The sequence below is a fragment of the Quercus lobata genome, chromosome 5 (genome assembly GCF_001633185.2).
Source record: "Quercus lobata isolate SW786 chromosome 5, ValleyOak3.0 Primary Assembly, whole genome shotgun sequence".
Lineage (NCBI taxonomy): Eukaryota > Viridiplantae > Streptophyta > Magnoliopsida > Fagales > Fagaceae > Quercus > Quercus lobata.
In genome coordinates, this window is record NC_044908.1 from 15270303 (window position 1) to 15284027 (window position 13725).

The window sequence follows — 13725 nt, forward strand, 5'->3', positions numbered from 1 at the left end:
CTGGCATAGTTCTCTCATTATCTTCAAAGCACTTGCTATATCTTTCCCTCCAAAGATACCACATCAAACAATGGAGAACAACAATCCATATATGGCCATTTTGATGATGAGGACCTTGCCAGCATGCTAAGCTCAACAATAGACTTTGGCATAACCCAACTTACTCCAAATAAACCCAAAACCATATACCACAGATCCGTAGCAATTGGAAGGGTGGTAAGACTTGATGGTCAGGAGATGCCAAAGAGTGACAATTTTTGATATCTTGGATTAATAATTCATAAAATATAGAGAGATCGAAGAGGATGTGAATCATATGATAAAAGCATGGTGGATGAAGTGGAGAAGCACATCAGGAGGAGTGTTGTGCTAGTGGAAATACATTGGAAAAATAGGATTCGAAATGATGAAATTCACTTCAAGATAGGGGTAGCCCCTATTGATGAAAATATGAGGGAGGGTCGCTTAAGATGGTTTAGAGGAGATGACTAACGCTAGTATGAAAGAGTGAGTTGGTCCAAGTTGAGGGAACGAAAAAGGTAGAGAAAGACCAAAAATCACATTAGTAGAAGTATTAAAAAGTGACATGTCAATTAAGGGATTAACAAAGAGCATGACTTTGAGATAGAATAGAATGGAGGAAAAGAATACATATGGCTGACCCTAACTATTCTATCGAGAATTCATAACCAATCCCAAAATTTTGGTACTAAGGTTTTGTATGTTGTTGTTTGTTTGCATGTAAGTGAAGATTTTTGTATGTTGTTGTTTGCATGTAAATCAAGATTCTTGCTTGCTTGATGCATGATTGGCTTATTGACGACCATAGCTAGTAAATACATTAATGGTATAGGCATCATTTTATGATCCATGGACTTTGTGTTGTTCTTCTGTTCAGTTTTAGTAAGCTTGAAAAGTTTGATAATTATTTTGTATGAATATGTAATTTGTGCTGGTGGGGCCAGGGTGCATTGTCAAGAAAGTGGTGAAGAAAGCTCAGAGACAGAATCGGTTTATTCACTTAAATGCCACATATCACAAGAGGTGAACCATTTGCATGAAGGACTAAAGCATGTAAGTAGTATCATCCAGTTGTGAAGACGTTTTGTTCTCTCTCTCTCTCTCTCTCTCTCTCTCTCTCTCTTTTGGGGTGTAAGGGCAGAACAAATATCTGATTAAGGATTACATGCTTCTTATGTTTTCTTTCAACATCAATGTTGTTATTGTTTGTGCATTTTGACTAGCATTTCCTAATAACAATGGCCTTTGTACCAATTGGCATTTTCAGCCCTCATAAGTTTGAGGCGATGGGTGGTTCAGGTGATGGTTTATAATCCCTGAATTTGTAACATGTCATGGTACCTATTTGCGTGTTACTAACTTAACCAATTAATCTCTAGTATTTTGTTTGCATCTGCTTTTCTATGACAAGAATAATTTTCCAGCTGTGAAGTTTGTAATATTAAACTTACACCATGTTATTCAAATCTGACATTTTCATATTTCTTTTATAGATTTTCAAAGGGAAAAAAAAGAGTTTCTCAATTGGTTATTCTAACAATGAAAATGTCCTTTCAAAACTACAGCATTGGATAAGCTTATGATTTCACTTGCTTGTGTAGGCTTTAAAATCAGAATTGGAAAAGGCTTCCCCTTCCTTGGGGCGTAGTGCAATTTACTTGAAAGAGTCTCATATCAATGGCCTGCCAAGGTACAACTTGCTTCTTCTGATTTTTATGAATTATTCTTTTTTTGCCCTTTATAGCATGAAAAGTTCCACCATGTGGCCTCATAGGATCCAACCTTAAGGATCTTCCCATTTAATGGATGACTTAAGCTGTAGGGTGTTTCTCTACCTTTTTTTTTTTTTTTTTGGTGTTGGTTTATCTAAATTCATGCTGCTGATGTAACTTTGATTTTTTCCCAAGGTACCTGACTGTTCAGTTTGTGCGTTTTTTCTGGAAGAGGGAGTCAAATCAGAAGGCCAAAATTTTGCGGGTAATTGCAGTTTCCTTCTTTCATTATATGTTGCACTACAGAAGTTGAATCTGTCACTTTCATATAATTGTGGAAATTTAACAAAACATTCTTTGAGATGATTACCTTGTGGGGGTCAAATATGAGAGTACACAGTACATGCTGTGTCTTGCCTTCTTTCATTAGCATTCACTGCTTTTTATCTTTGTGAGAAGTTTTTACAGTGTTAATGTTTCTTAAAATTTGTTCACTTATTTCAGAAAGTGGATTATCCTTTGGAGTTGGATATTTATGATCTGTGTTCGGATGATCTCCGCAAAAAATTGGAAGCTCCTCGCAAGGTTTTTGCTTGCCTTTGGCTTTGATGAACTTTAAAGTTACATCTCATTTCAAAAATATTTGATTGCTTTGTTGTGTTGGACATTTTCATGTATATTTTTTAAAATTTAGATCCTAAGGGACGAGGAAGGTAAAAAGCTTGGTTTGAAAGCTAGCGAAAAGAGCTCTGGTTCTAAAGACAATGATGTCAAGATGTCTGATGCAGAGGTGACTACACAACCTATCCATACAAACACACAAACATGTATCTCTTTCTCGTTACAAAATTATCTCATGTCTCTTCTTTGCACACAGGGATCATCAAATAGAAGTGGTGAACCATCTAAAGCTACGTCTGAAGAAGGTATCAACCTAAAATGTCCATGTTAGCTGAAATTAGGGAGTCTACTGTAGATTTCATGTGAGTTTTTGGAAGTCCAGTGCATGTGGTCCCTCCTTTTCACTGTTTGACTGATACTATAATGCAGGTGTTCCATCCGATAGCGGAACACAAATGACTGGAATTTATGATTTGGTTGCTGTGCTGACCCACAAGGGTAGGAGTGCTGATTCAGGACATTATGTTGCTTGGGTCAAGCAAGAAAGTGGTCAGTTCTCTAGATTTGACTATTTAGTACTTAGTTCCATGTACTTACTACCTCATGTGCATAGGATGTTAGGATGTCTACATAAGATAACCTAAAGAATTACAAAAATGTGAACTACAATCGAAACGAAAGAGAATCGATGAAATCTACAATAGAAAGAGTATTAAGGATCTAGAACATAGAAAGAGTGAACATAGGCTGTTAGGATGTATACATATGACAACTTTAAGAACTACAAAAAATGTGAACATCAATTGAAACGAAAGAGATTCACTGAAATCTACAATAGAAAAAGAATTATTAGGGTCTAGAACATAGAAAATATATTATTAGGATCTAGAACACTAGACCATTCAAACAATGATCTAGTGAAAATGCCTATGAGCTCCTACCTCAAATGGCACTTCCTCTTGTAAAATCAAGGTGGAAGTTAGGTTGTAGGTTCAAAACGCCACTGGTTGCATGTCTAACTATTAAAAAAACAATGATAGTGTGAAAACTACTTCATACAAACCACTAAGCCTTCCATATCTTCAGAAGTATGATGATTCTTCTCTCTTCACAATGTCCACGACATGCATAAGCAGGCTCGATTCCAAATACAATAAGACTATTTATCAAATTAATCTCTCCAAGTAGACAAATGATCAAGAGCCCTGCTCAGCAAAGCCCACTGAACTGAAAACACACAAAATATAGGTGCATGAAACATGCAATGTTGCAAGGCAACAAAAAATAATCCTGTCTCCCCCCCACTGCATCTACAAATGCAATACCAATGTACTAGATAATTCCTCTCTTAATGAGATTATCACATGTAAGAATCTTTCTCCAAGCTGTTGTCTATACAGAGAATGCAACCCTTTTTAAAAGCTTCAAACACCAGATGCTTTTCTAAAGGGAAGCATGCATCACCCAGGCCTTTCAAAGCCACATAATATGAGTGAACGTCAAACCTACCATTGCCATTTGCCATTTTCTTTATATATATATAAAGAAAATGTTAAAACATTTGCTTCAGAAAAAGATATTATATCATCAGCAAACAGAAGATGGGAGATTAATGAGCTCTTAGTTGACTCATTTCTTACTCAAAAGCTTGATACATAGCCTTACCCTAGACCTCTCACCTACATTCTGCTCAAAATCTCTATAACAAGAATAAAACTAAAAGCAATAGTGAAAGGGGATCACCTTGTCTAAATCCTCCGGTGGTGCTATAGAAACCCAAAGGAGTGCCATTGACCATCACAAAAAAGTTCACTGTGGTTATGCATGTTTGAATTCAAGACCTTCATTTTTTCCCCCAAATCCATTCTACTTATTAAATAAACATTTCACCCCTCCGGTGTACGTGGGTATTTTCTTTTTGATCAATAAATTTTTGTTACTACTAAAAACAATTATTAAATAAACATTCCCAATTCACTTGGTCATAGGCTTTTTCAATGTCTAAATACAAGTTTTCAACTGATGAGCAACTGTTGTTGGTCGCAGGCAAATGGATTGAGTTTGATGATGACAGTCCAATCGCACAGCGGGAGGAAGACATCACAAAACTGTCTGGAGGAGGTAAGTTGCAGTCAAATTTGAACTTTTATGATTGCTTGATTTTAGCTTGCCTTAAGACAAGTGCAGAATGACAATATAACTGACCTATCCCTGAAGCTTTTATTTTATTTACCCTTTGATTGTCTAATGTCCATTTTTTTTTAATGGTTTTGCTATACAAGTGCCCCTATGAAAATCATGCTACTGTTGCCATAAACTTACCAGCCACCCCATCATTATAGTCCTTTACCAATGCTGAAATTCTAATTTTAATTTTTGTTACAGGTGATTGGCATATGGCTTATATATGCATGTACAAGGCCCGCGTTCTCCCTAAGTAATCTTTCTCTTGTCTTTTAGCCTCATTGATGAGGTACCTTTTAATTTAAATTTCAGAGAGATTATTTTATTAGATCAAGGATTGTGAAATGAATAGGAATTACAGATTTGTCTGTGTTGTATCATTGGTGTTGGTTAAAAAATGTGTGTTACCGACCTTCAATGTGAGGGTGTGATTTAAATTATTATTTTTTTTATAATTGAATTTTAGACCAAAGAAAAAAAGTTTCAAGTTATCATGTTTCACTCAAAATAGTGTGACCTAAGAGATGCAGTGTTGTTCATTCTGCAAAAAAATATGGTTTAAATATATTAGACTTTCTCTAAAGAGTAAAATTTAAGTACAGTTCTCTTAGTGCTATACCTTAGGTTGCCCAGTTAAATTCAACCATGTGGTTTCATTTGACCAACATGGTTGAATTTTATTGTTATTAAAAAAGAGAACATTGTTTTTATTATATTTGTCAATACTATTAGAGAACCTAAGGTGTAGCATTCTCTAAAAATCTCCTGGGCGTTAGCCCCTACTTAGCACCTAGAGTTCAAAAAGGTTCAAGCAAATCTTTAAGATTTTCTTATTTTGAGAGTATCTAACTCATACCTATAACCAAGCTCATATTTGATCAATGTGGAACTTCGATTTCTAGCGTGCCAATAGCTTTATAGTTTTGGTCAGATGAATGTTTTTGAGGTCATCAGCTAAAGTAGCTTGTTAGTTCAATTCTTTTTCTGGGAGGGGACAAAGAAGAAATTTTTTTTCTTTAATGGGTTAAAAGCCCACGGTGGATGTTGAAAGTATCTGGGGGCGCCGATAATTGGGAAACACAAAACTTGAAGCCGAATATGTGAAGCAACATTTGCTCTTCTACCCACACCCCCACAAGGCCCCCCCCCCCCCCCCCCCCCAAAAAAAAAAAAAGGATAAAAAACAAGGAAAGGAAAATGAAGCAACGTTTGCTCTTATATTTTTTAGCCACAAGTAAATGGGGCCAGAATATTATCTATATGCAATTTTGGGTTTGAATCATTTCAACATGACGAAAGGAATTGTGGGTATTAGTGGGTTTTAAAAAAATAGTTTAATTGGTAAATTTTTTTGCAGTAAATAAGGGATATAAGTGTGAAACTTATTAACAAGAACAAATTCATTGGTGTTTGATTTGATTGACAATAAGAAGTAATTATCATAAAATTGACACCATAAATTCAAATTTTATTGTGTTCCAAAAATTTGTAATAGAGTAAACTACGCTCTTGCAGGGACATCTACAGAGAAATTCCCTCATTTTCCCTTTTTATTGTTTAGTTGGATAATATATTAATATTTGATGATGTTTTTACCCCAAAAGAAAAAGAAAAAGAAAAAGAAAAAGAAAAAAAATGTGCCGTTTAATAAATTAGCAATTTGGCTTCGACTCAGGGTTATTAATTATGCCTGTAGCTTACTGAATTAGGAGGATAAACGACTTGTAGCTGGAGCATGATACAAAAAGTTGCTCTTCCTGTTGGAGTTGACGATTTGCCGTTAATGCAAAGTTCAAAAATGTTGAATAAAGATTTGTTAGAGCACTGGAATGCAAACTTGAATTTATGGTGTCATCTGCATTAGCAAACTTGAATTCCAGCCCACCCGTGCTGATGGAAACCAACCCCTGTAGGCTTATGCAGATGAATAGGCCTTTCAAATTCCAATCCTTTTGGCTGTCCAACCCCTCCTTTCCATCTGTTATAAATCAGGCATGGAGACAACCAAGAAACCTTAGGGAAGCTATTGATAATTTTGCAACTCAAGCCAACATGTGGAACAAGAATCACTTTGGCAATATCTTTCACAAAAAAAAGAGAATCATGGCTCGACTTAATGGGGTGCAGAGGGCTATGGCCAATCAGCCATCATCCTCGTTAGTTTTGCTGGAAAATCAACTTTTGAAGGAGTTGGAGGTTGTCCTAGAGCAAGAAAAGGATCTGTGGGCCCTTAAATCCAGAATTAACTAGATGATTTTAGGGGATAGAAACACCTCTTTTTATCATGTTTTAACACTTGCTCGTAGGAAAAGAAACAATATTACTGTAATTAAGAATGAGGTGGGGGAATGGCTGACCAAGGAAAGGGAAGTGGCCAACCACATCAGAGAAGGGTTTTTGAAGCTTTATATTACTTCCTAGGAGGCAGCAACCTGGGAAATAAATCACAACCAACACTGGCAAACCAAGCTATCTAACGAAGAGAGGGATAGTATAAGTCATATGGTATCAGATGAGGAAATTAGAACTGCCCTCTGGTCTCTAAAAGCCTTTAAAGCTCCTGGTCCTGATGGCCTACACGCTGGTTTCTTTCAGAGGTTTTGGCTCACTGTGGGGGGATCGGTCAGAGAAGAGGTGCATTCGGTTTTCAGGGAGAAAAAAAATTCCAGATTATCTTAACAGAACCAGCATTGTTCTCATTCTGAAAATTTAGGGGCCAGAAACTATTGGTAACTACCGGCCCATAAGTCTTTGTAATGCTGTGTACAAGACAGTTTCCAAGATCATAGTTGGCAGAATCAGACCTTTTTTAGACCAGCTCATCTCTCCTTGTCAGGCAGCCCTTGTTCCAGGGCGAAAGGGGGTGGATGATGCGATCATTGTTCAGGAGATAATTCACACTATGGGGAAAGCTAGGGGAAATTGTGGTTATATGGCCCTAAAGATCGATTTAGAGAAGGCATACGACAAACTAGAATGGAGCTTCATTAAGGGTATGTTGAGTAGGTATAATTTTCCTGAAAATCTCTCTGAGCTCATTATGAGCTGCATATCATCAGTGTCGACCTCTCTGTTGTTTAATGGGGGGAGTCTCGAATCTTTTCGGCCTTCGAGAGGCATAAGGCATGGAGACCCTCAATCCCCATACAATTTTATCTTATGTATGGATTTATTGGGTCAACTCATTCAAGAAAAATGCGAGGCTAAAGTTTGGTGTCCGGTTAAAGCCTCGAGGAGTGGCCCAGCTTTTTCCCACCTTTTCTTCGCCGATGATTTAGTTCTCTTTGCTAAAGCCAACGCAAAGAATTGTATTGCTGTAAGGGAGGTTCTCGATACTTTTTGCAATCTCTTCGGGCAAACAGTGAGTGAAGCTAAATCTAGGGTCTATTTCTCCTCGAATGTAGACCAAGATGATAAGGAAGCCTTTAGTGACATTCTTGGTTTCCCATTAGATGGAGTGCTTGGGGAAGTACTTAGGTTTTCCCATTAAGCACTGTGGAGACAACAATCAGGATTTTGGGTTTGTGTTGGATAGAGTGAAGAACAAGCTTGCGGGTTGGAAAGCTAGCCTCTTATCCATGGCAGGGAGGAAAGTGTTGATTCAAGCTTCTTCATCAGTAATTCCAACATATGTCATGCAAAGCAACTTGCTGCCTAACAAGGTTTTGGATGGTATTGATAGGGTGAATAGGAATTTCTTGTGGGGTTCAGTTGAAAACAAGAGGAAAATGCATTGGGTGGGCTGGAATAAGGTAACTAGACCCAAAGAAGAAGGGGGTTTGGGGCTTCAAACAACTAAAGGTAGGAATACAGCACTCCTGGCCAAGCTAAGTTGGAGATTCCATACGGAGGACAAGGCTCCTTGGGCGAAGGTGTTAAGGTCGAAATACTGCAATCACCAGAGGCTAAATTCGAGAAATGTGGATAAGCTTCCTAGCTCAAGAATGTGGAAAGGGTTGTTGAAAGGGGAAGAAACCTTTAGGAAAGGGACCAAATGGCTGTCGGGATTCGAAAACAAAATGGCTTTTTGGTATGATAATTGGTCTAATCTTGGTCCCTTAAGAAACATCATTCATGGTCCTTTGACTCTGGAATCATCCAAGCTGAAAATCAAGGATGTGGCGGATTACACAGGTAGTTGGAATTGGTCTATAATTCAAATGGAACTCCTGGAGGAAATCATTAGTGAGCTTAAAGCCACTCCCATCCCTCTCTCTAGTAGGTTGGAAGATAGATTGGTCTGGAAGTGTTCTCCCAAAGGTGCCCTTGATCTTAAAAGCGCTTATGGGTTAGCCACTGAGCCCATGAGGGTTATTCCTTTTAAAGGGAGCTGGATTTGGAAGTTGAAAATCTTGCCAAGAATTCAAGCTTTTGTGTGGAAGTGTATGCATCACAGCATAGGGATCAATCAATGCCTTTTGGCAAGAGGAATGCAAATTGAGACTAATTGTTCCCGTTGTCACAGTGAAGTGGAGTCTATTTTACATGCTTTGCGTGACTGTCCCTTAAGTAAAAGTGTTTGGTATCAGCTAGGGAGGCAAACATCAGATTCCATTTTCTTTACCCAGAATTTGCATGACTGGTTGAATACCAATGCTACCTCAGGTCAACAACACACATCAGGTCAGATTCCTTGGAACCTTGTCTTTCTCTTTGGAATTTGGCTACTCTGGAAAGGTAGGAATTAGCTCATTTTTAACAACAAGAACCAGAATCCAAACTTGGCAAATGAAATTGCTGACCGTGCTTCAGAGTACCATTTTTGTGCAAATAATTCTTTAGAAAAAAAAAAGTTTGGTTTTGAAGAGTGTCAAATGGGAAAAACCGAGGTATGGCTGGTTAACTTTGAACATAGATGGTTCGGTTGTAGGAAATTTTGGGGTAGCTGGAGGAGGAGGTTTGATTAGAGATACCAATGGTGAGTGGGTCACGGGCTTTGCAAGAAGGATTGGGAAAACTTCTAGCTTCTTGGCAGAACTATGGGCTCTCCGTGATGGGCTTTAACTTTGCTTACAAATCCAAGCCCAAGCTGTGCTTATTGAACTGGATTCGAAAACCATTGTGGATGCCTTTAATTCACAAGGCTACTCAAACACTATTGTCTCTTCTATTATGGAAGATTGCAAGCACATGATTACCCAGATTCCCCAAACACGTTTTAGACATATTTACAAAGACGCTAATAAATGTGCAGATTATTTAGCTAAAGTAGGCACCTCTATTGAGGGTGATTTTATTGTTTTTCACAGTCCGCCTGTGGACTTAGTATTTTGGAGGCTGATGCCAACGGGTTGCATGTAAACAGGCTCTGTCCTGACCCTTAATTTGCTGTTTAGTTTTTTTTATTCAATTCCAGTTTACCAAAAAAAAAAAAAAAATGCGAAATGTTTAGAATTTGGCACAGCAAAAATTCACTAGCACTAGATGTTTCAAATGCCAAATAACTTTGGCATTTGCTACAGTATTGTTCTACTTTCGGAATGGTACAAACACCAAATGCTAAAACTTTTAATGTTTTTTTTTAAACTTTTCTCTCTCATCTCAACAGATCTGTGTGTGTGTGTGGTTCTCTTCTCTTCCTCTCACTCTCACTTTCAGCCATGCCTCTAGCCTTTCCACACCGCCGACCTTCCCACTTTGTCCACCATACCACGCTACTGACTCGCACGTCATTTGGATCTCTAAGCTTCGGATCTCTCTCTCTTGATCGGTGTGGTAGTTTGGGTCAATACCGAGCGATAGTTCTAGGTTGTGCCCCTTTTTTTGTGTGGTTGTGGGGTGGTTTATTTTGGTTATTGATATGGGGGTTTTTTTTTTGGGTGGTTGTGGGCTTATTTTGATGCGTTGGGCGGTGGTTGTGGGCTAAATTTGGTGGTTATGAGTAAGGTGGCTGGTGGTGGTTGGGGTGTTTAGTGGTGGTTAGTTATTTTGTGGTAGTGGTGGCTTGTGGTGATTGATTTGCAGCAGTGGTGGCTTGTGGTGGTAGGGGGTTTAGATCTGATGGTGGTGGGCTATGGGTGATTATGTGCTTTAGTTATTTTATTTTATTTTTAATGTGGGTGATGGTGGAGGTTGGTGGTTTTGGGTGGTGGTCGATGGAGGTAGGTTGGTGGCTGGTTGATTTTGGTATTTTTTGGTAGTTTTAGTGGTTGTTGATGGTGGTAGGTTTGCAATTGAGGTGGTGGTGGACTTTAAGTGTCTATTTGAGAACAACTTATTTAGTTGAAAATGAAAACTTTTTGTTGAAAGTACTGTAGATAAAACTAAAAGATAGCTGAAATAGTACAGTGAGACCCATGAATAGTATCAAAAGTACAATGAGACCCAAGAATAGTAGCAAAAATAAGCTGAATAGTAAAAAAAACTAGTTTTTTAAACTAATGCCAAACGCACACTAAACTTACAATTTTTAAATTATTATTATTATATCGTATGAGGTTTTTTTAAAGGTTATTTTAATGTGATGAATCTTGAGATAAAAGATCTGATGTAGGGTGAATTGTAAAGTGATGTGTTTAAATAGATAAAGTAGTTTTTTAATGTTTAAAAATAGATTTTTTTTACAACAATTGATACTGATGCTCTTACCACCCATCAACGACTATCATTACCATATTTTGTGGGTCAATTACTTATTATTAGAACCACACAATCAATTAATCCCAACGAATGAGTACTATCAAATTATCATTGCCAAGAGCCTTGTATTTAAATAGGCACTTCATGACATTTCTAATTTTCACGGTTCAAATTCTCCTTCTCTCTTACCTCGGATATGGTGAATGAGTACTATCACTAGGAGGCCAAGGGGGAAAAAAAGAGAGAGACTAAAAGTAGTGATGAGTTATTTTTTATTTTTTATTTTTGGAGAAGTAAAGCAGTGATGAGTATGAGTGTGAAAAATGACAAAGGTTCAATGGCTAGAGTATTATGATGGTCCATGTCCATGTGTTCATAATAGCAGTTGAGAGCCACACCAGGGGCAACACTCAAACCTTTGATTTCTTTTCCCTACCTTCAACATAATACTGTCCCAGTAGCAAGTAATTATTATGAAAGTGAGTGAGACAGAGCATGGCTATGAATATTCAATAGGCAACATCATGTCCCTGAAATATTATTGAGATTGGGACTCTTAGGTCTAGTAAATAGCCATGTAGTTCATGCCAATGGGTCTCTACTTAACCCGAACAAAAAAACAGTGTTGGAAGGTTAGCTGTAAGCAGTAAGCACTTCTTTTCTCTCTACATCTCTGTTTGTGTGTGTGTTTTTTCCTCATTCAACAAAAGGAAAAAGGAAATTATTTTAAATATTATAATTTGACTATAATTTGATTAGAAACTACTAAATGAATTGAATTATCATAAGGATATGTAATGTTCTTCTCTTTTGATCACTAGTTTTCTTTCAACTTAAAAAAAAAAAAAAAAAAACTAGCTTTTATTAAGCCTGCCTTTGTGGCCTGGGCTTTGTCACACCTTTCTAATTGTTATTGTTTATATATATATATATATATATATATATATATATATTTATATTCTTTTTCTTTTTCTTTTAAGGCCCTTCTTCTTTTATTTTATTTTATTTTTATTTTTATTTATTCCATTAGCTCTGGGCGTTCCAAGTCAAAATTTATCTTCATCTTATCTATATTCTCGGATTGGCCCAACTAACTTGAAATTCCCGTGAACTTTGACCAAAATAGAGAGAATCATTTTTTTGTGTTATTTATTGTTTTTTTTTTTTTTTTTGAGTGAATTTTGTGTTCTAATCAATAACTTTACAATCATGCCATCTAAACAATTTCGTGCAATTTCTAATTTCTTTTTACAGATCTTTGTTCTTACAACAACTTGCCATGCTATGCATATTTTTTTAAAAACCATGTTTCTTCACCTACTAGAAACATAGATAATCACGTCTTTTCATAGAGAGTTTAGCTCTCATCTGGAATTTCCAATCAATAATCAAGGTATTCACTACGAGACAATACATAGGTAAAGATATATAAAAATCATAGCAAGAAAAAGTTGCGAGATGTTAAATCTTGACTGTTAATGAATGCCAACCAAACGCTTTGCAAAAAATTATTATTTATACCCATTCTCTAGTCTTATCCCCACCTCCAATTTTAGAAGTTACTTCAAATTTTGCTCCTAACTTTTTAAGAACACAAATAATGCACGAATGAGATCCAGAGTTTTTACTTTGAAGGGAAGACAAAGTTACAGTTGACACTGCCATATATGTGTGTGTACTCGCTAGAGGCTAGAGCCCTCGATCCCAATTACTTTCGATTTCACAAATGGTACCTAAGAATTAACGATTACCCTATTGGTTTGAATAAAATGGAATAGAAGAAAGAAAAAGAAAAAGAAAACGTCAATAGATATAAATTTAGAGAATTTATTGTGAAAGCATTATAAAAATATTGTTAACATAACATTTCTCATAATTTAGCTATAGTCATTTTAAAAGTACGATGGTAATAGATAGAGCAGGACAAGTAAAACCAGATCTTGGATCTCGGATTCCTTGTCCTTGCACCATACCTACCCTACCTCATAGGTCGGGTAGCAACCAGCCCCGCCCCGTCCTACCCTATCCTAATAGTCGAGATAAAGATTTCCCTTTGTCCTTTTCCCATCCCTATCACCTCCTTTGTGCAGAGGACAAGTTAGAGAGAAATTGCCATCCTACTTGTACCAAAATTTGAGAAAGCTTCGTTAAAGCATAAGTTTTTGAATATCCCCTTAATGATGTTCCCAAGTCATAAATTTTCACTTCTATGACTAAGCAATCACGTGGACAACATAGAGCATGTGTAGGATCACCATGATCAATGCACAAAGCTTAAGTTCCACTCTTCCTCTTGCTTGATAATTGATATAGGCCACATTCAATGGGGTACAACCGTACAAGGAAGCAAAGTCATACTCCTCTTCCATTTTAGTTGGCATACAAATAGCATATACAGCAGTTATATCCTTGGAAGTTGGAATGATGCACAGCCAAACTTCATTTAAGAATTTTCCATTTCCTGCCCAACATTGAGGCCCAGCAAGTACATAGTTTTACACAAAATGGCTTTGATCCTTATATATTTTGTTCAAGTTCATCAACCACCGTTTATTTCTTGAGGGTTGTTTTCAATCATTGATTTCCCAGGGTGGGTCCAAATCAATAT

General features: G+C 37.0%; 1 protein-coding gene across 1 annotated transcript; it reads left to right on the plus strand.

Annotated features, from left to right (window-relative positions):
• Positions 1–525: 525 nt before the first annotated feature.
• On the plus strand, positions 526–5029 carry LOC115988974 (ubiquitin carboxyl-terminal hydrolase 6-like). The gene is made up of 9 exons (XM_031112617.1): positions 526–1074; positions 1623–1711; positions 1929–1998; positions 2238–2318; positions 2428–2523; positions 2611–2659; positions 2784–2903; positions 4401–4475; positions 4740–5029. Exons 1-9 carry the CDS (start codon positions 871–873, stop codon positions 4793–4795), a joined length of 840 nt encoding a protein of 279 aa, XP_030968477.1. The 5' UTR covers positions 526–870; the 3' UTR covers positions 4796–5029.
• The last annotated feature ends 8696 nt before the right edge of the window (positions 5030–13725 follow it).